Source organism: Pezoporus occidentalis, unplaced genomic scaffold (genome assembly GCF_034315485.1).
Source record: "Pezoporus occidentalis ecotype Australia unplaced genomic scaffold, CSIRO_AGI_Poc_V1 ctg19, whole genome shotgun sequence".
NCBI lineage: Eukaryota > Metazoa > Chordata > Aves > Psittaciformes > Psittacidae > Pezoporus > Pezoporus occidentalis.
The window spans coordinates 12825791-12846767 of NW_026913748.1; the positions used below are offsets into that span (position 1 = coordinate 12825791).

Here is a 20977-nt window from a genome sequence, read left to right on the forward strand (position 1 = left end):
TTTGTATCTCTGATATATCTCTGCTGGTCTAACCAAATAATGGTTTCAATTAAAATATTAATACTAAGCCTTTTTACCAATGAAAACAAGCAGCCTTTATTCTCAGTAAGAATTTAGAATACATGTTAGAAATTACTTCAAAATGGAATACTGGGTTTTTTTTCCTGCACCATAACATTACACTGCAAAAAGGATATTATGTATTAACTTACTAAATCCTTCATTATGACCAGACCTCCCAGATGTAAAATAGGTCATGAAATAAAAGATTCCTGAATCCACACTTACCGAAATGGTAACTAAGCTTCCCATACTGTAAGCAAATACAGATCCTCCCTCCAAAACGCACCTCCACAAGAAAAACAAAGTTCTTAAGGTGGGCAACAGATCAAGTTGCAATAAATTCCAAACTGTGATTGTATTTGTTTTTCATCAGAAGGGTGATACAACCTCTTTAAGAGTTTAACAATTACATCTTTATATTTGATTAATAAAGAATTGTCCAGAATACAAAAATTGGCATGTCCACTGTCATAATTCAACCCACTTCAGGATTTAGCAAGCAGTGAGCTCTACAGCAGAAGACTGGGAGAAAGGCCTCTAGAAATCCCTTCCACCCTGAACAACTCTACAATTTTATTACTAAAATCAGAACCAAAAGTGATTACTGAAAAAGAATAGTTTTAACGACATTGCTTTGTATTACTGTAAAGCAGAGGAAGCAAACCTTAAGAATTTAAGACTTAGAAAATATAATGCCCTATAAACATAAGGTATAACACCCTAGAAAATATAACAGTCCTACTCAGCTCTTAACACCTCCTCAGATGACAAATGCATGAAGTATCCACATGAAGATCAATATTCAGACATGAAAACTTTGTTTTCCCTTACTAATGTATGATAACTTGAATATTTGTACTGTACTGTAGAGACAACATTCACCAATAGCTTCAGACAGAGGAGATAAAGCAGAGCTGCTTGTGATCCAGCAAATAACTGGCAATGCTTACAGACACTATGGACTTCCTGATAAATAATGCAATGAAAATAATAGTGATACATTTATGTTCTATGCTAGCTCTATGCTATGATGCAAATGTTTGAAAATGCAGAAATATATTCATGACTTCAGATACTTACCTTACAGAAAGCAAGGATTAAGCACTAAAATTTTTTAACTACACTGTTACAGAATTGTTTAGCTGACTAAGCAATTTGACACTCAACAGTAAACTTTTACAAGAGAAGTTAATTAACTTTTTAAAGTCAAACTCTGGACTCTTCAACTTCTTATTAACTGGTTTGACCCAAGAAGTACCAAGTGCAAAGGTAGCTAACAGGAGAGTTCAACAGAGGAAGCAGTAGTTAGTTCCACCTATCAATGTTCTTTGTCTACTTTGCTGTGATGCTGCTGTTTCAGATTAGTCAAGCATATTTTCCATGCAATAAATGATTTTCACTTTCATCTCCCCCTAAACACATGGCTCTCCAGTATGGGGACTCCAAGGCCAACCTTCTGTTCACTCCATCCTCTTGAAAACAGTCATCCTTCATTTTAGCATCAAGCTGCGTGATGTATGTGTAACATGCCTGTGTAACAGATTGCAGCAGCAATGGTGATAATACAACTAGTTTCAAACCACATGCATTCTTGCTTGTTATGTATGCACAGTGGTTTAAACACAGACTAGAGTTAAAAATAACAGGCCACTGATGAGCTTCATGAACAGGATGCTCTTCTGCTGTTCAAAGAGAGCAAAATTAAATAAAGGGAGTTGAAAAGTTTTGGTCATAAAATAATCTGGTTTAAGCAGCACTCAGACAATTTTTAGACAGAATCCTATAATCACAGACAGTAGTCTAATAACTTTACTATTGCATGACCACATTAACCCTTATTCTACACCAGTGGTACCAGTGGTTTTTGTTCTGTTAATTGCTTCTTCCAAAGAGGGTGCCACAGGAAGGAAGCACCTTTTTTTTTTCTTAAACCTACTAGAACTTTCTCAAAATGTTAGAGCTATCCCTCCTTGAGAAAATGTTTGTTTCATTTATTAGAATTCCTGTATGACGGTAAAATATTCTGTTGAGAAGTGAACAAAACCATGCCTAACTTCAGGCAGTCCTGCAAGGAGCAGGGAGTTGGACTTAATGAACCTTATGGGTCCGTTCCAACTCAAAATATTCTACTGATCCTAACAACCCTTAGTATTACATGTTGTAAAGCTATTTTTATTACATCTCAAGATGTTGGGACTCTGCTTAACTTATGGCCTCAGCCTTCAAAGAAGTTACCTAGAAAAACCTCATTAACTTTATTGTCATACTAACTGGACTGTTACATCTCAAGTTCCTTTTCCTACCAACAAACTTCAGAAAATTTCAGTCAGTGTTTGTGCTATTACCTCAATGTGCTCAGTTTTCCTATATAAATTAGTTCCAGCAGCTCTCTTCAGAGGAACTTGACTAACTTAAGACTCTTCCACTTATTAGTAACTGCTGAATAACAGAGTTTAAGAACATACAATAAAACACTCAACTAAATGCAGGCTACAACCGAAGGCTGCGTTAGCCAGGTAAACTGACTGAAGGCTTGTACGGGGCCAGGTTAAGTATATTCTAGAAGCACAAAAGCAGCCAATCCTCGAGCAGATGACTCGTCATAAATACAAATGATGGCTCACCTAGAGAACACCACAGACTAAGTGGCGATACTCCTGCATATGGTCACGACTAAAAGATGTTAAGACCGTTAACGGGGTTGATATCGATATCCTCAGCCTAAACCCAAATCCAGCAGCGAATACAAGGCCTGTATTTACACTTATTTATTCACTACTTGAGAGGGCACGGGGGGAGCCCGCCAATGGAGCACCTCAGCCCCGCGGCCGTTATCTCGGCGTCCGTTATCAACAGCAATGGCAGCAGCCGCCAGCCCCCTCCTCTCCTCTTTCCCCTCCGGCTGTCTCTGCCTTTCTCTGCCCCAAGGAGGAGGTAGGAGTCCCCTACCGCGTTACGAACACGCCCTGCTCGGCAAAGACCCACCGAGAGCGAAGTTTACCTCTTTCCCCTCAGCCGACACCGCAACCCTCAGCCCCCGGGCCGGCGGCGGGGTGGCCTAGCGAGAGCGGGGGGAAGAGCGCTGCCCTCCACTAACAAGGGGAGTTAAGTTTCAGCGCGGAGGGCACGGAAGGAGGAAGAGGAAACCGAGCAGCGAGGAAGGAGCGCCGGGAGAGGGCAGGAGATGCTGCCGCGCCGACACGCCCAGCCGCCGGGCTGCCTGGCAAATGGGGCTCGGCGCAGGGGGCTGCAATCGGAGAGCGACGAGGGAGGGGGAGGGGAAGGAAGCGAGGCGGCAGCTCCCCCACACAATGGCCGCCCACCCTCCCCCCCTTCCTTCCTCTCGCTCTCCCTCTCTTCCCTTCCTCCTCAAGCTGAGGCTGCCGCATGACCCGCTCGTGGGCCCCTCGGAGCCCCGGCCTCCTCGTACCTGCAGCGTCACCTCCTCGGGTCTCCAGTGGGGCCGCAGGCGGCGTAGGAGCTGGAGGGCGCCCTGGCGGTAGCCGGGCCCCTCCCGCTCGCTGACAGTGATGTCCAGCTTGGGCACCTCCGGGGAGCCGGGCGGGACGTGGATGTAGTTGGACATAGCGGCGGGCGGGCAGAGAGGACGCGGCACAGGGTAACAAGGACAAGCAGCTCTCACTAGCGTCCCTTCCACGGCGGACCCGGCAACTGAGGGGGGAAATTTCCACTTGGGCTCTCGATAAAACGGCTCCACCTCCCCCCGGCTGCGGCGCGGAGCAGCCTGGGACAGCGGGCGGGGCTGGGCGGTGACCGCCCTCTTCTTGCCCTGGGCCGCTCACCTGCCCGCCCGCCCGCCTGCGCAGCCTGCGGTCGTGAGGCAGTTGTGGAGGGGGTTGATGAAAGCTCCCGTGTAGGAGGGGGAGCGGCCCCCAGGTTTGCTGGGCGTGAAGGAATGCGGCCGGCACCGCCCAGTCAATCACCGGGAGAGCGACTGATTGTAATCAGGCTTTGAGTTATCTGCTGCGGTTAATTTTTGCCTTTAATTTCTGCGCCAACCGTCGTCGTTTCCCCCGCCCCCCTGCAGGGTGCATACCTTGCTCCAGTTCCAGCCGGTTGCCGTTTGGTACTGTTTGTGGTACCTCAGGGCACTGCGAAAGGCTCGCTCCACCGCCCGCCCTGATCTAGGCGGCTTCGTCAAGATTGTCTTTTTCATGAGCGGTACAGAACAGTTAAACTCTTCGTTTTAGGCTGAAAAACTCCCTGCCTTGAAGTTGTTTTCAGGAAAAAAAGAGCCCAGACTATACCACAGCATTTTACCAATCAAGAAGAAAAAGAAATAATTTTATTTTTTTTAAAAAAGAACAAATGTTCCCTCTTTTAGAAATATTTTAATGCTGCCCTTAATATTCCTACAAGTACCTGCCTCCCGTCACATTCTGTGATCTTCCCACGTAGGAAATACTGAAATCTCAAGAAGTTCCTCTGTTGTAAAGCAAGTTTATTAAGATAGGCTAAGACACAAGAGCTACACAAGCAGAATAGTGGCTGGTCTCTTCCCTGAAGAGTTGTTACTTTAAATAGACCCAGTTCAGGGGAAAGGGGAGTAATTTACTCTCAAAATGAACAATGCCATGAGGGAGCCAGCTAGTTCTACAGCTTTAGGTCTCATTTACCTGACAACAGTTCCTCTTCAGAAGTGCAGTGCTATAGTAACCCTTCCATTGTGTCACCCACTACCGTCTACTTGCGAATGTCTTGTCTTTCACCAAGAATCATTGTCATCTTCTCACTGAAAGGTTTTGCAGGACCCCACTATTTAAGTGCATCATCACTTCTATTCCTATTGTTCTTGTTGAACACCTTGCCTTAACCAAATATTTCTTTATTCACCCACCTGTATGCCTTTTTTCTCAGATATGATTACACATTTGGAATATTCTCTCAATTATTTTGCAACTAATTTTCTTCCTTTTTTTTTTTTAATTTGCTGTGATTCCTCATGATCATTAACTTTAGTGTCCACTTCCGTCTAAACTTCAGTTCAGACCTAGTGGTTAAAATCTTCAGAGCCAGGAATCTTACCTTTGTGAGAGTTCAATAACCAAAATTTCCTTCTGTTTCATTTTAAGTGAAAATGCAGTGTTTAAGGGTTGGTGTTACTAGGGTATGTTACTCTACATTAATTAATTAAAGGATTAAAAGGGTAAGAATACACAGATCTGAATCAAATTTCAAATGTCATAAATTTCCAGATCTAAAGGTTGAGTATCTTTCTTGTGGCAATATGCTTTTAGCTTGCCTTTGTTTAATTCTGTTCCCTGGGAAAAAAAAAAAAAAAAAAAAGTTTAAAATTTAATAACCCTCTTTCCTGTGATTTTTGTATCTGTCTTTTAAATACACTTACTCACCACTCTCTTAAAATCTTCTTTCTCCATCTCACCTCATCAGACCTACCCATTTCTTCCATTAGCCCACTCTACTTTTTCTTCTTTAAAAGTAAGGAAAGTTAAGCTCCCTTTTTGTTTGGGAAAAAAAAATTCTTTACGTACACTCACCTTTATACATTGTTCAGTCCTGTAAGTTAGAACTACCACAGTAGCATGATACCACTCTATCTGATCAAGCATGTGATACATGGTACACTCTACTTCTGCACAGGCAGTTTGGTAGATGATAAACTAAGACTTACTTGTGGATTGAAGGGCAAAGTGACATTTTTGTTGAAATAAAATACCAAATGTTGAATGCTTCAGCTTTTGTGTGCTAATTTCAACAAGAACTGGTTGAAAGCTGATGCTGAACATAATACTCCTACTAGAAGCTTTTGGTTGCTAACTCTGGCAAGCCTTGCTAACTTAACTTACCCAAATCTGACTAAATTTCCAGAAGGTGGGTGTGAGTATATTTTAAACATAAAGGGGGGAAGTTGGAGCAGTTGTGGTGCTTGGATTATTTGGGAATGAAGGAAACTGAACTTCTGACAATTAAATATTTATCAAATAGATGAAAGAACCAATAACACGTAGGCAGTAGCACCATCATCTTTGTGATCATGGTATAAAGACACATCCTTTTTGCTTGTCTGCATGATGCACTGGGAATTTTTAATTCCCGTTTAAAACGAGTTCAATAAAAGTTATAGCTAGCTACTCACTCTGTTTCCTTTCCCTTTCCTACAAATATTTGCTGTGTCCTAATCAAACCACAGAAAATACCTTCTGACTGGGTCTCTTTCTCAAGTTTCCAATAGTATTTCTTTTCTTTTTGGAAAATTTATTTTCCTTCTTTGTCTTTCCCCCCTTTCTGACACCTGTACTCTACAAACTGTGAAATGCATTAATAAGAACCCCAGTGGGTTCCTCACAGGCTAGAAATTGTTCACAGGCTACAAATAGACTTGTTCTTAGAAAGACCTGATGTTACTCCAAGTAAGGACCCAGGAATAAAAAGAATGTGTTTTCTCTTAATGTTTGATATTTTTTAGGTACACCATGCTAAATTAAAATTATTCTAAGGCTGACAGTAGATGTGCCCACTGAACTGAAGAAAACAGGGTGCTTTAGATCTCTCCCAGGCTTGTATACTGACTATGCAGCCTGTTTGACCTGCTTATCCTCACTGCTCTGCCATTCTCTTTTCCTTCTTGTGCTAATCAGAAACCAGGTTGTGCCATTTCATTTATTCCTACATTTTTCTTGCCTTTAGGTCAGTGCTGGATGCTTTTCAAGCTCATTAAAAAAAAAAAAAAAAAAGAAAAAAAGAAAGCATAAAGGAAAGAGCAGCATCAGGCTCAGAACCAGTTTTAACTTCCCAGGTACAGTTCTCCTGGCTGCTTTCCAAACCCAGTAATTCAGTAATTGCTTCAGAGGAACTCATTGCATAAATGTGATTATAAATGGGAAGTGTATATCTTATAGCCATAATTAATTTTAATAACATTTTCCTTAGCAGAGAGTTTCAAAATACTTTCTATTGTTCTAATGTCACAAATCCAAAAACTGAGTCATCAGAAGGTTAAATCTGCTATTAGACCAGTCAGTAGCAGGCCTGGAAATAATTTTTTACTTCCAGTCCAATCCTTTGATCACAAGCTTTCTTCAGTGCTTTTAAAGAATGTCATCTCTGTTGATTATCCAGCATGTACTATTTGTGTCAAGATGAATCACATCTCTGTACACACAGTGTTAAACTGTAATTCAACTCTTTATTTATTTATTACATCGATTTTTAAAGTGTCTGGTGCCCTAGCATCCATATTGATTTACCAGCAACAACTCTCGACACAGAAAATTGATAGATCTGTCATGTGTTTATTGTACTCTATAAACAGATTTCATTTTAATCTTGGTGAAGACTAGCTTGAAATAGATCATTTTATAAAAATCTTGACAGCTTACAAATTTCTCCAAGATGGATACTGCTGGGTATGTTGTTGAAATGGTAAAAACCCTTCTCTTGTGCAAGTTGCTTGCAAGAATAATAGGTTTTAGCTTTCTCAAGAATATTTTGAAAGCTACATACAATAGCAGAGTAGAAGCTTCAACGCTCATTGCAGTTTTATGGCTTAATTTTCTAGTAGGCTGCCAATTAGTGACACTTATTTGAAACATTCCATGTGATAACCTAGTTCCTGACTATCTAACCCCTATTTTTTCCAACATTGGAGTGGTGCAGTGCCTAATGTGGTGTGGTAACAGATGTGCTTACATGTAAAAATAGCTTAGTGGTTTCCAGCTCTTTCAACTTTTCAGGATTTCACTTGTAAACCTCAGAAGTTTCTAGTGGAAGCCTGGACTTCTGTGCCGCCAGGCTTGGTTACCTCCAAGGCCACATCAGATGAAAGCACAGGTATCTTTCCTCTGTGCTGTGTCTGGCTCAGAGTCCATGAACTGCAGGCTCAAATGCCATGGGTAGTTATCCAGTTACATGTCCTGCAGGAAGCATAAGCAAACTAAAAAAAAATGCCTAAACATGCATGTTAATTAATCTATATGCATGTTAATTAATCTCAGTGCAGTGGAGAGACAAAACCTGATTAAAACCTGCTTAAGTCAGTAGGACCAAAATCATGCTTATGCTTAAGCAGGTGCTAAATCAGAATGAGCAGCTCAGCAAGGAATTCTGCAAATTCTCCATGCTGGTAGGGCTAAACTGTACATTTGTTTAGGGCTATTTGCAAAACATTATAGCCACTGGGTGTAAAGAAAGAATGGATAAAGTATTAGTACTAATTACACTGCTCAAAAAATGCAGGTTAAATAAAGCAGAAAAAAAACATAATTAAGGCCAGCGTCTGCATTCATTTTAATAGATGTATCTGTATTTTAAAATATGAAGAGTAATTAAAAGTTGACTAATCCTTGACTAAACTTGAACTGTACACAGGTCCAGTGGTTAACATATCCTGGAGCTTTTCCTCAAGGACAACAAATACACATCTGTATAACTACCCAAAGAGAGCCTACTTAGGCAGTTTCAGGATGCCTTGCATGCAAGAATAAATTCACCTGCAGCAATATAAGAGGAACTGTTAAATGGCTTTTGTGTCCCTTGGAAATTTAAGGCTTTCTAACATTTTATTGACTAATCAAACATCCTCCTATGAAGAGAAGTCATAAATCTCAGCAATTTGACACACCCTCGGTGAACAAAGACAATAACAAACATGTACTTAAATGTTCTGCAAGCTTGTAAAAGAAGCCTAGAATACTGTTTTCCTGTTTTTAAGGTACTATCAGAATGCCATTCTATAGTCTCTAGCAAAACCTCTAATCAACATTATAGCATAAAAAGAGGGAGAGGATTTAGCTTAACTAAATTAAAACAATTGAAAAACGTGCACAGAATTATTTTGAGAGACTGAGAGTATGGGTATCACACATAAATGATTGCCAATTCACATTCTACCTGACTCAATAATAAAGAAGAAAGAAAGGCAAAGAAGGGTGGTGAAGAGGGGAGATGAAGGGGAGAAGGTAAAGGGAGAGAACAGGAAATTGTTTTATTTCTGTGTCAATGAGAGAAAAAATCACTCAAGTGGCTACCTCACAAAATCACCGTTCCAAACAACTTTCCTGGTAGTCTCAAGAAGTCAAGGACTGAAAAAACATAGATGTTATGCAGAAATTATGCTGCTTTCTCATGCTTATATCCAGTTCCTTCACATCAAGTTTATAGATAACTAGGAGGCCTCTGGGCAATACTACTGCATCCTTTTCATAAGTATTTGAGTTTGTGGACTAAGGTCTGTGTGCCCAGTAGACTACAAGCTGGATGCTCTTTTGGTGCCCCTGTATGCATCTTTTCCTTAAGCCTTACTAAGCTTTATCTCCATCTTTGTTTATAGCTTATTTCCCACAGAATTAAGGTTAATGTGACCAGATTTTGTGTCTGTCCTCCCTTAACTTGAGGAGGAGCAACTTTAAATTTTCACTGGGACTTTAATACCAAAGATAGTTTTAAATCCTGTAACTGGGAATTACTGAACAGATGGAAAGAATCACTATTCTTTCTCTCTGAAAGAAAGGATAGTCAAGCTAAACTTTTATCTGTTCTGTTGCTGCTGATGAAGTAGCTTGTTTGGGTTTTGTCTCTACATTAGCCACTTCTCAGATGGGTAGAAGGGAGAAGTCCCTTCACTTTTGAAAGGTATGTAATCCTAGTTTCTCTGGATTAAATTGACTACCATAACCTAGTTTAGTACCCTCTGCTCAGACTTTGCCTCTTTTTAATTTCTTTTGATCCCCCTGCCTTGTTTCTCATGTAGTGTTCTCATGCTTTGGTCCTTTCTGGCTGGTGGAGGGTGAGTATTTAGCTGCTTAATGAAGGAGATGCATTTTGTCCAAGGAACAAGCAATTGCACCCCAAACTAGTCCATGGCTCTGCAGCCATTTTCTTTTTCCAAAGCAATCCTTTTTGTTTTATAATAGACATGCTGCTTTTTGCCTGTTGTTGCTCTTGTTGTTTTTCTTTAGGCGGTTTTGTCTGGGGGGTGGGTTGTTTTGTTTTTTTTCATTGCCTTTTGGGTTTTTCTGGTTTCTAGCCAATTACTGTTTCCTTGTGGTCTCCTCCTTTTGTTGTGTACCAGCCTGGTTAAAATAAGTTACGCCAGAGGAGCAGACCTTTGAGCAGCCTGTTCAGCTTCCATTGCCGTCACCAGGAAAACCACCACCATTTACTTCATTAGGAGCCAAATGAAGTGAGACAGGCTGTGTACGTCCATACAGTCACATGTGCTTGGATTAAAGTTCAGAGCAGAGCGCTGCTCCCTCACTGCCATCACCCCTCACCCAGCAAGGGTGCAAATTCCATCCACCTTTTGGGGTGCAGTGCCCTGGGGGCTGGGGGCTCTGTGTGCTCCCATGGGGTGGCAGGCAGGCAAGGCTTATCCCACCATCCCCACCAAGGAGCAGGGCAGGCAGGCCATGAAGGCAGGCGTGCAGGTAGGCCATGAAAGTCTGTAAGTGTGCCCAGGCCCTGGTTGCACCCCCTTTAGTTCCATCCTGGAACCTGCTCTGAAGGGGGTTGTAGAGAAGCAAAATCTGACTTTCAGAGGGACAGGCTCGTATTTCCGTTCTTGAACCTACAAGCTGTAGGTCACCGTCTCAGGCTGCTTTTGAAAGTCCTACAGATTTTACTGTTTTCAGTGCGGTTTATTTCATTATTTATCCTACAGATTTTATTTACTCCTGAGGCATTGAATTTAGGGGACTTGCCAAAGAAGTGCAGTGGGCATAAAAGAACAGCTCAGAACAACCTGATATTTAATCATAGGCTGGAAATATCTTTTACAGACTTCTCTGTTTGCAACTGTTGCTAAGCATGGGAAACTGCTGAATTAGTCACTTCATTTATATTTCTGTTAAGGGAGAGCTTGGAACATTAATTAAATTACATTTCAAGTTTCAGGATAATAAAGTTACGCATTCCCATTGAAAGGTAAAATGATAATATGGTAAAAAATAAATACAATATAATAAGATAGCAAATATATGAAGGGGAAAGGGCCAGACTTTGCCAAAATCTCTGTCTTTCCCTCCATAGGGTTTTAGGGCTCAATAACCACAGAAGCACAGAGGACTGCAGGGGAGAATTGCTTCCCTGGCTCCTGCTGGCTTTGACCACAAGCAGGAAGCAAGAAGGTCATAAGAGCTGCTACTACAGGATCATCATGTCTTGCTAAGAGCTTTCCTAAATTTCATTTTTCTCATGTTTTCTTTAAGATGGTTTGGCTTGTGCAACAGGCTTTACACTTGAAGATGCACCAGTTTCAGGTTTGTTTCCACAAAGCTTTTAACATGTGAAAAGGAAAGAATATTCATTCCAGCTTCACCCCACCCTCCACAGGAATAATGCCTCTGGTTCTTGTGGAACCCTGGAATTTTGCATTTCTATGTCAGCTAGCCTTCCCAGCCCACAGTCCCTGAGGACTGAGGTTCACCCAGCGTACAGCAGAAAATCTTTTGCAAGCAGGTTGCAACATTTCGTTTCACTGTGATCCACGTATCCACTGCCTCAATGTTAGTCTGCAATTCACAATTTTATCTTGACTTTAAAGTTTCAAAGTGAGCAGCATTTTTGTTTAGAAGATACTGTTTTCTCTGGTATTTGTTACAATCGTCTGTGCTTCGAGTATGTCAGGAGCCTAGTCAGCTGCTGGCACAACCAGGGCTTGTTTTTCTTCTTTTTATCCCTTTCATCCACTGGAAAAGTTTCCTGCTGCTCTCCTACTGATATTTGATATCCTGTCTCCAACTGACGTACGTCTTTAACTTTTAAAGAACAGCATGTCAACTAGCTCTGTTAATTATCACTCATTCTGGATTTGTTGTGTTCTGTTTTTTTTTTTGTTTTGTTTTTGTTTCTTATTACATTGCAAGATTATTCTGGAGGTGTAACTTCTCAGGGGAATGACTAGTTCTGATCCAACTCCCTCTTCTGTAATTATTAAAAAAAAAAAAGAAAAAGAAAAAGAAAAAAAGAAAAAGAATCACTTTCCCAGGCTTTGCAACAATGTATTTATTTAATCTACAGAACTAAAGGAATGCTTAGAGTAAGCAAAGCAGTCAGTCAGCAGCTTTTCTGAATGTCTGAAACAAGTAGCATTGTAATGCAAAAAAGGAGAGATTTTTTGAGTTTCTCTTGGTTTACATTCTAATAGCTTTTCCTGATAACCATCTTTCCTCTTCTTTCACGAGAAAGCACCACCAGCAACTACCTACATTGGAAAGAAACAGTGGGAAGCCATTACTATGCAGTTATTGATAATGTAATCAAATGTATCACTAGAAACCATGCTAAAAGCTGTCACTCGTCTTTTCATGATGAGTAAACTACAAAAACATTTCCAAAACCTTACTCACTGAACACTGAGCTCTCTGCTTACCTTTACAACTACTTGTTTCCGAATGTCTCTGGGAACAGGAAGCTGGAAGTGCTAAAAAACCAAAAGTATACAAAAGCCAAAATACTGAAGGAATGTTTGAAAGGTAGATTGACCTATACTACAATTACATAGATTGATTGCCCAGGATTATGTATTTATAAAAACACCTGTGATACCACTCATAAATTTGTAGCAGAGGACAAATGGAATTCATAAGATAGCTTTTCTGTGAAAGTCACTTCTAGTTCAATAAATCATTGTGTTATTTTTGTTAAGTTGCATAAGATCGTTGTCTCAAGGTCAACTTCTGTGTGATCCCTAAAGTGTTCCCAAACCAGCTCTGCCACAGCCTCAACCAAACCATACCTTACAAGCCAGTACCACATGTGGACCTGCGATAAAGAAAAGAAAGTAGAATAAACCCAGATGTTTGAACCTTCAGAATCTCCAAAACAAAAACAAAAACAAAAAAAAAAAGAAAAAGAAAAAAAAAAGGAAAAAACTCACCTTTAAAATCCTTTTGATGAATTTAAGGTCATAGCTTGTTTGTAGTTCACTTTCTGCCTCCACCAAGGAGGAAAACTTTTCCACCAAGAAAAGTTCTCCTTAGTTGTGTGTGTACATAAAAGTTGATGCCAGAAACCAAACCTCTGGCAGAAAATATTTTTTCTTACAATAACATCTCCCTTGCTTTACTTTTCATAAAGCAAACTCTTTAATTGCTTCCAGAAATACTCTGGGTTTCTGCTCTTCTCTGATGTATTTCAACTTCCTCTTTTTTATATTTGTGGGTTTTTTCAGCATTCTTTCCTCAGCTGCTCAAATCTGATCCTCATAATTCACTAGATATATTTCATTGAAAAAAAAAATAAAAAAAAATAACATGAGGCTTCTCTTGGAAAGAAAAGCTCACAAGTAAGAGGTTTCACCTGGCCAAAAGAGTCTGGCAAAATCTGAATTTCATATGGGAAGGATCACAGAGAAGAACACAAATACAGGAACAAAGCACGCTTTTGATGCAGTTGCTGAAAGTGTAAACAAGATCAGAAAAAGCATAGAACATGGAATGCAATTAGTACAGGGCTTGGTTTTTTTGAATACTGTGTCTGGAAACACAATTTTAGGGGAAAAAAAAAGGGGGGGGCATAATAGAAAAACTCCATGATAGAAAAGCTTAGGCTCAAAGTTCAAGCAGCAGCTAAAACTGTTCTATATGTTCGACCCAGTTTTTCAAAACCCTGAAGTTAATTCCAGTTTTATGAACAAAAGATGTTTCTGCATGGACACAAGGTGAGTGAAAGCAGTACAGGCATTTAAAAAATAAGCTGTTTCCACAGCCATAGACTATGGTAACCTTTTCCACAAAATAATAATGACTTTTATGTCTCTTATCAGCAAAACAAGGAATTCATCTAATAAAAATTATGCCCAATGAATTTAGAATAAATTAAATAAAAGCATTTCTAACTGATATAGGTGTATGGAAAATAGTGCTTTGGGCAGTTTAGGTAAATTTTGTGGCTGAATAATTTTATGGCTGATAATACCTGCAGTTACTGTGCATACCACATTAAGGACAATTAAGATAAGGGTAATTAAATCTTATTCTTGTAGGGTATAAATTAAATTGGCAAAAGTCGTGAGGGATTTCTTTCTTCCAAACATTATTTATTATTGCACTCTGCATATTTTCAGGGAATATTAGAATATGTACAGGGCCTGTAAACACAGAGGCAGAAAATCATAGTGACAACAATGTACTGCATTGTGTATATACTCAAAAGTCTGTTAAAACATTAATGCAGCTATATTTAGTACATTTTTAATTTCTTAGGTTTGTGCTCCGTTATAATTAGAACCTATTTCTACATTCAGTATTCAGAACACATGCTGCTGCACGTTGGCGTGGAGATCTGAGAGAAAAAGGGAGTTTTGCCACTGAGCCTTTCTGCTACCTTAATGAGCTCCCCAGCCCTTCACAGACTGCTGAGGAAATCTGGGTCCTCGGAGGGCTTGGCATAATTCTCAGGGGTTTCTTTGTACACAAGCACAGCTGTGTATCAACTGATGCCACATGTGTGGAACATACATAGACTAGATTTTATTTTCTACATCTCTGTTTTTATATCTGCACCCTGACAGGGCATTGTTCTGTTTTTATAAACTTGCCTGACATACAAATGTAATATGCTTGTCAAAAGGCAAAAGGAATTACAGGATGTATCAGGTGAGATGATAGTCCTAGCAGGGACAACCTACAAATACAGAGGTGCATGGGATACAGAAGTAGGGGGTTATAGTACAAAGCACTGTTGAGGCCTTATCAAAAGTACTGTACGCAATTCTGTCCCTGCCTATTAAAAAACAAAAGAGATATGGATAAAGGATAGCAACATGATTAGGTAAATGGAGACCCCCATTCTATTGTAAGAGAAGTCTGGAGCTTGGCTAGTTCCATCTAGTGTAAGAAAAGCTGTGGGTGGACAGAATCACCCACTACAAAACTATCTGGACAGATGTATCCTAAAGTGAAAAGATCTGTTTAGGCTAAAACACGATATTGTGTGCACAAAATAGGCATAAACTCATACTGGAGCTCTGGTTGGAAATTTCTAATCACATATGAAGGTTCTGAAACAGCCTTTAAATGTAAGTAATGGGGACAGGAAATGTCAATCAAAAAAAACAACAAGCTTAGTTAAAATCACAAGAAATTTGATAACTTTGTCCTCTTTGATACTGAATCAAAAGTAAAGGGCTTCTTAATATTGGGTAGTATATTATCTCAAAGAGATACCAGACATTCCCACATGTTTATTCTCATCAGAGAGGGAATAGTAGAATAACAGCTAGTTAGCTGTACTTTAAATTTAGCATCTTTTCAGTGGTGGCCATTTGCAATGGGAAGGGTTGTGCATAGAAACATAACCCAGTCTACATCCACCCCACTCCTAGAATTAAGAGATTGTCTACTTCTCCATAGCTAACGATGTGGTTATCTGATGTGGCTAAAATAGAATTATTCTTTTACCAGATTACTTTTCAGCTGCATCAACTTCAACTACCTGATTCTGTTCATCACAATTTAGGTACTGCCTGTTTACAAAGCTGTGAGTTTTACCACATTCCAAAATACTTTTCAGTGACTGCATGAAAAAAAAAGTATACAACCACCAAGAACAGAAAAATGAAACTGTGACACGTATCTGGTTTGTGAGCTGGAAGTTCCCTTTCCTCTGGGAGCCATTCAGTATCACAAATAGTTTTGAACTATAACTTCTGTAACACTGTGCTCTGGTAACAAAGCTTCAGTTTGAGACTAGAGGAGATTTTAGCTGCAAAGCCTGCATCTGAAAGACCAAGTTGTTACTTCTTTACTGCACACTGATAACAAAAACTGTCCATAAACACAATTTTGTACATTTATCTAGTACCAACGAGCAAAAAAACTTGCAAGATGTGAGTTACAAAGGACAGGCAAGTATCCAAAATTGCAGGGGGAGCTATTATCCCTTCCACACTTATCTGTTAGTTCCTCTAGCTTGGTAGGATCACTCCCAAAGAGATCTTGCCTCAGACTTTTAGTTCTCACCCATATTCAGTCTGTCTAAGCTAAGAATTCCTGGCTCAGAAGAATATCAGAGTAAATGACAGCCAAACATGTCATACATGTGCATCTCAAACACTTCATAACACGTGCTTTAAAACTAATGCCCACAGAGCACAAGTAGTAAGTACACTTCCAGCAGATTTTCCCCTAGGCTACCAACTCTGCTTTCAGACTGTGAGTAGTCTGACAACACCAACTACCAATCCTATATCAGTGACTATAGATCAATTTGAATAGGCAAGCTGAAGTATAATTCAGCTGCAGTGATAGTTCATGTGTCATGTTACCTCAATGACACCTAAAAAACAAACCCAAGTGCTACATACGTATTTTTAGAACTCAAGATCTTACACGATAGATAACATTTGAAACATTTTTCTTGTGATATCTGGGACAGTTCATGCTTATATAAACTTGAAGATCAGTGCTATCAAGCTGTTTCCCTACACATGCAAACAGTAACAAGGTTAAAATAATATAAGGTCTGTCTTAATTTGAAAACAATCCTCCAAAAATGAAGGCTGATGAAGTGATTAATCTCTTGATTTGAAGCTTACATAGTGCATTGAGATAATCTCCAGCGTAAATGGAAAATCACTGGAAAGGAAGGCCACAGATAAAAAGGGTATTACAGGCAATAGCAGTTAACTCTTTGAAGTCAACAGCTGTGTGAGAATTAAGCCTTTAAAAGTTCAAGGCCTTGTCTTCACACAGATCACAGCTGCACTTTGCATCAAATTCTTGAATCATTTGACCTTTGCAAAAATTACATGGAGGCTTGCCTTTGCAAATTGTTAAGATCAGTCTTGCTTGCCTTTCTGAGGGTTCTGGAGTCACAACAACAAAATCAGGAAAACCAGTAGGTTTCATTCAGACTGTTAAAATTAGCCAAGGCAGGTCTGTTCTTAGTCTTTACATTTATTAATGGTGAAATAGTAGAAATCTTTCTTACTCCAAGAGCCTAACTATAGGATACAGCCCTTATGGGATGCCAATCATGTACTTGCATGCATGAAAACTCTTCTTGGCTACTGCAAAGAAAATTTTTTTCATTACTCCTTAAAAAATACAGTAGTACATCTCCTTATTCTGTGTTAAACATGAATTTATTTTTCATTTTAGCAATTTTTTTCCAGCTGCTAGCTGCTTTGACGCCAGATATCAGCCTTCTTACCTTAACTTCTGACTTTAACAGTGTACCCACTTCAGGGCACCAAACACACCAACACACTTAGACCAGATGCAGTAGCTCTTACTAGCCTGTATCCACCTTCCTCCACAACTCTCTTTTGCAATCTCTTCCACATCTCTCCTTAGTCTTTAGCTATCAGAATCCAAGGCAGGCACTAATATGCCATAGCTTTTGTGAAAACAGGCAAGAGGTGGTGAGAAAATCTTCACCTGTGGCTTTTGTAGCTCCTTCCCTGCCTCCCAAACAAGGAGCTGGACACTGGCTCAGGCCTCTGCCCTTGCTTCTTCCTTAGTTCTTGCATAAGAGATTTGGTGGGTTGGCTTTCAACCTTGCAGATCATGTCCTTGCCTTGCTGCTTTGCTTGGACTTGCAACCCGCCTTGTTACTATAGACCTGATTTCTAGTTACCAGGCTGTTAACCGTTATCACTGCTGGACCTGCTCAGCTTTTCTTGTTCAGGTGCTGTGGGATGGCAATTGGTGGGTGGTGTCATTGCTCCTGCCCGATGTCACCTTTAGTTCCTGGCTTGCCTCATTAAGGTCTATATTTAACTTTCATGCACTGAAAGATGCTCAGTCATTTTATAGAATTATTATGTATAATTAAGCAATGTACTTAGCATATATTTCTCTAGTTGTGCTGTTCATAATAATCTTTGCTAGTAAAATGAAGGCAGTACCTCCCTCAGCTGCTATCAAGACAGTCCAAGGTGACGATCGTAATTCTCCTGTACATAAAAGCAGATAAAGGCAGAACAAGCCTGATGAATGACAATTTTTGTACTTTGAAGGCAGTTCGAAGACACTGTCCTCATATTTCAAAAGCCCTATAAATTGTCTTTAATGGGGTCAAATGCAGCATTGAAAGCAATTCTGTCAGAAATGAATTAAGACTACTCAAAGAACAAGCACAGATGACAGGGTTCTACTTTAGGTTTTACTCTACAGGAGTTTTAACTTAAGAAATAAGGTGGTATGTAGGGAATATAAGGCATTTGTTTCCTGCACATCTTGAACTTTTATACTTTCTCTGTGAATGGGTACTTCCTTTCAGCGGTACTCAGGAACACATTCAGGAATCATGATAAGACTAAAAAAAAATACTTGCTTTACTAGAAGTAGTCATCTTGATCGCTCCAATAATTGATTAGCCACAGATAAGAAGACTCTTCTACTTTAGACTTTTGTGTGGCTTCTTATACAGTTTAAGATTTTATCAATGAAACTCCCTGGTGCAGAGCCTCACATCCTGTGGCTGCACCATTCTTTTGCCACACCACAGAGTGCATGTTCTCAGTAGAAAACACACACCAAACTTGGGACTTCTTGTTGGAGCTCCCTGCCCTTTCTAAGATCTCTGGATAAGAAAAGTACGGTTTCTTCTCTTGTTCACCTTCTTCTCCATCAATGTGTGCCTGGAGGGTTTTTCTAATCTAGCTTGTGAGGTGCTTCATCTCCTAGCAATCACAGTTCCTCCTACTTTACTCACATGATGTACCATGACCACTTTGCTAAACTGAGTTTGACTGATGTTTCTGCAGCAGTAGCACATACTTTTCACAATAAACTGGATGGTGATAAAAAGTGAATTATAAGGATATTAACTTTTGGTGTATAGTTTGGACACATTTCAGTTTTGTCTGGACAGGGTGCTGGGACACCTAGTCTATGTCATGCTTTGCCAAGAAAGGTTGGACCAGATGATCCCTGAGGTCCCTTCCAACCTGGTATTCTATGATTTTAAGCTTCTGACTTTACCGACATGAGTTAGGAGCCTACATGTTTCATATGTATATGTACTTATGGAGGAGTCAAAATTCAGAATATGAGTCTCTTCTGTCTTCTTTGGCTTAGAATGAGAGTTAAACTCTTAAAATAAACAATGTGAACCCTTCTGTATCAGAAGTTTTGACAGCAAATGAGCATCACTGTGTAGACACAAGCCTGTAAGATGCTAAACATAAGGCATTACATGCTCTTGAAAAACAAAATTCAGTGGTTTGCCTCATTAATGTCTTTTTATTGTTTATACGTTAACAACTTCAGTAACTCACATCATGTCTATTATTACTGGAACACAAGAAGCAAAAGCATCACATGGTTATTAAGAATTGCATTCACTCCATGTTTCAGAATACAAAGATTTATTGTTTTGATTGTAATCCAATTTAATCTCTTTAATGTACCAAGAAATAACTTGCATATCTTGTGAAGGATCTTGAAGAGCTAGTCTATAGATAATTCATGCAAAGTTACTATACTCAAAATAATCTCTTCCAAGACACAGACTGACTTGCTGAAGAGTACATATGTACTCTTCCTGCCTGTACCATAGCAATTGATGAGACAAACTACGAGGATTGTAGCTTTAAGAAGCACCAACCTACTTAAAAAATTCAGGATCATCATCTTTGATCTTGACAGCAATTTCAAGATACAAATATACACATTCATTAGTATTTCCATGGTTTGGGATGGGACCTGAATAAATGATCTATTTATGACACTTATACAGGAAAAAAAGAAAATGCCAACAATATTAAGCAGAATATAACCATTCTAGTAAGTCTAATATGTACTACAATCACAGGTAAATATTACATTTCTTTGTCTCAATCCTTATAAGGAGGAAGGGCAGAAATGTTGAAAGTGCACTGGAAGACTAATTATCCATATTACTGAAAATTATATTTAATTAAATTATTACCTAGGTGTTGACTAATTAGGGCTTTGTAAGCATGACACATTCTGAATAGCTATTTTTATTGTACTCCTTGTAACTACATATCTTTGCTAGACCATGTGTACACAGGACTCAGCTGCAATCTCTGTGAACTGATATCCCAATTATGCCTTTGCCACTCATTGCTCATAAAATGCACAAAGTCATATGCAATTTTATTTCCCTCACAGAACTGTAAGAAAGATAAATGACATTCAACTACTAGCTTGGAACATGACATCAGATCCAGTTGTTTGATTCCCCCAGTAGGTAATTGCGTACATTCACCTGTTAGTGAATATTTATTTTATACAATTTCTTTCAAGAGTAGATGGAAATTGAGACCTTCATACAGCCATAATAGCATGAAATTGAATATTTTCATGTCTCTGTTCCTAGAAACTGCTTGATATGGACCAGATCCCAAACTGCTGAAGTCAACACAAGATTGACTTGAGTAGACTGTTCAAAAGATGTCACTCTCAAAAGAATATGAAGTGCTGAGATCTCATTTCCAAGGGAAATAGTTGATATCCAGAAAACAAGTGCATACAAACAATTCAAAAATATAATCTCAGGACTAAGACATATTGGGCTTTATTTTTACCCTCCTAATATAAGCCTTGAGACTATTTTTTGGCTTCTGGTTTTCCTCAAAGGACAACCAGGTTTTATTCAATTCACTAGATCTGTATGGGAATAATGTTTTAGAATATCATTGGAATTGAAAAGTTTTCAATGGATAAATTTATTTCATACATATTATAGAATATTATAAATTTATCTGGATCTATCTGCTGTATCACCAGTACAGTATTTGAATTTACTGACAACATTTAACTTCAAAAATTAATTCCAAGATACTGTCTCCAAATGAGCTCTGTATTCAGTCTCTATATAAGAACAGACTATATTACCATCTATCACCAATGTCAGCTCAAATTAGTTCCATTAGCCTGAGAATGACTTTGAATAGATTCAGGACAAAAAAACACCACCCATGTACACCATTACTCATATGATGTACTTTAATTCCATCAGG

General features: G+C 39.3%; 1 protein-coding gene and 3 long non-coding RNA genes across 5 annotated transcripts in view; 2 read left to right on the forward strand and 2 right to left on the reverse strand.

The window, feature by feature from the left end:
• The window catches only part of ETNK1 (ethanolamine kinase 1), a 27800-nt gene extending 23927 nt beyond the window's left edge, over positions 1 to 3873 (reverse strand). The window contains exon 1 of the mRNA XM_062616854.1: positions 3494 to 3873. Coding sequence (XP_062472838.1) covers positions 3494 to 3649 — 156 coding nt within the window. The 5' untranslated portion in view covers positions 3650 to 3873. The remainder of the gene's footprint in view (positions 1 to 3493) is intronic.
• LOC134162672 (uncharacterized) lies at positions 2959 to 12333 on the forward strand. Of its 2 annotated transcripts, none has more exons than XR_009964398.1 (2): positions 2959 to 2997; positions 11071 to 12333. It is a non-coding gene; the product is annotated as an uncharacterized LOC134162672 (long non-coding RNA). The 2 variants fall into 2 exon arrangements; XR_009964397.1 differs by lacking the exon at positions 2959 to 2997 and adding an exon at positions 3936 to 4255.
• On the reverse strand, positions 12045 to 17739 carry LOC134162671 (uncharacterized). Its single transcript, XR_009964396.1, has 3 exons — positions 17279 to 17739; positions 13342 to 13437; positions 12045 to 12804 (listed from the first exon to the last, which is right to left on the reverse strand). It is a non-coding gene; the product is annotated as an uncharacterized LOC134162671 (long non-coding RNA).
• LOC134162673 (uncharacterized) lies at positions 17632 to 20519 on the forward strand. The gene is made up of 2 exons (XR_009964399.1): positions 17632 to 17753; positions 20335 to 20519. It is a non-coding gene; the product is annotated as an uncharacterized LOC134162673 (long non-coding RNA).
• The last annotated feature ends 458 nt before the right edge of the window (positions 20520 to 20977 follow it).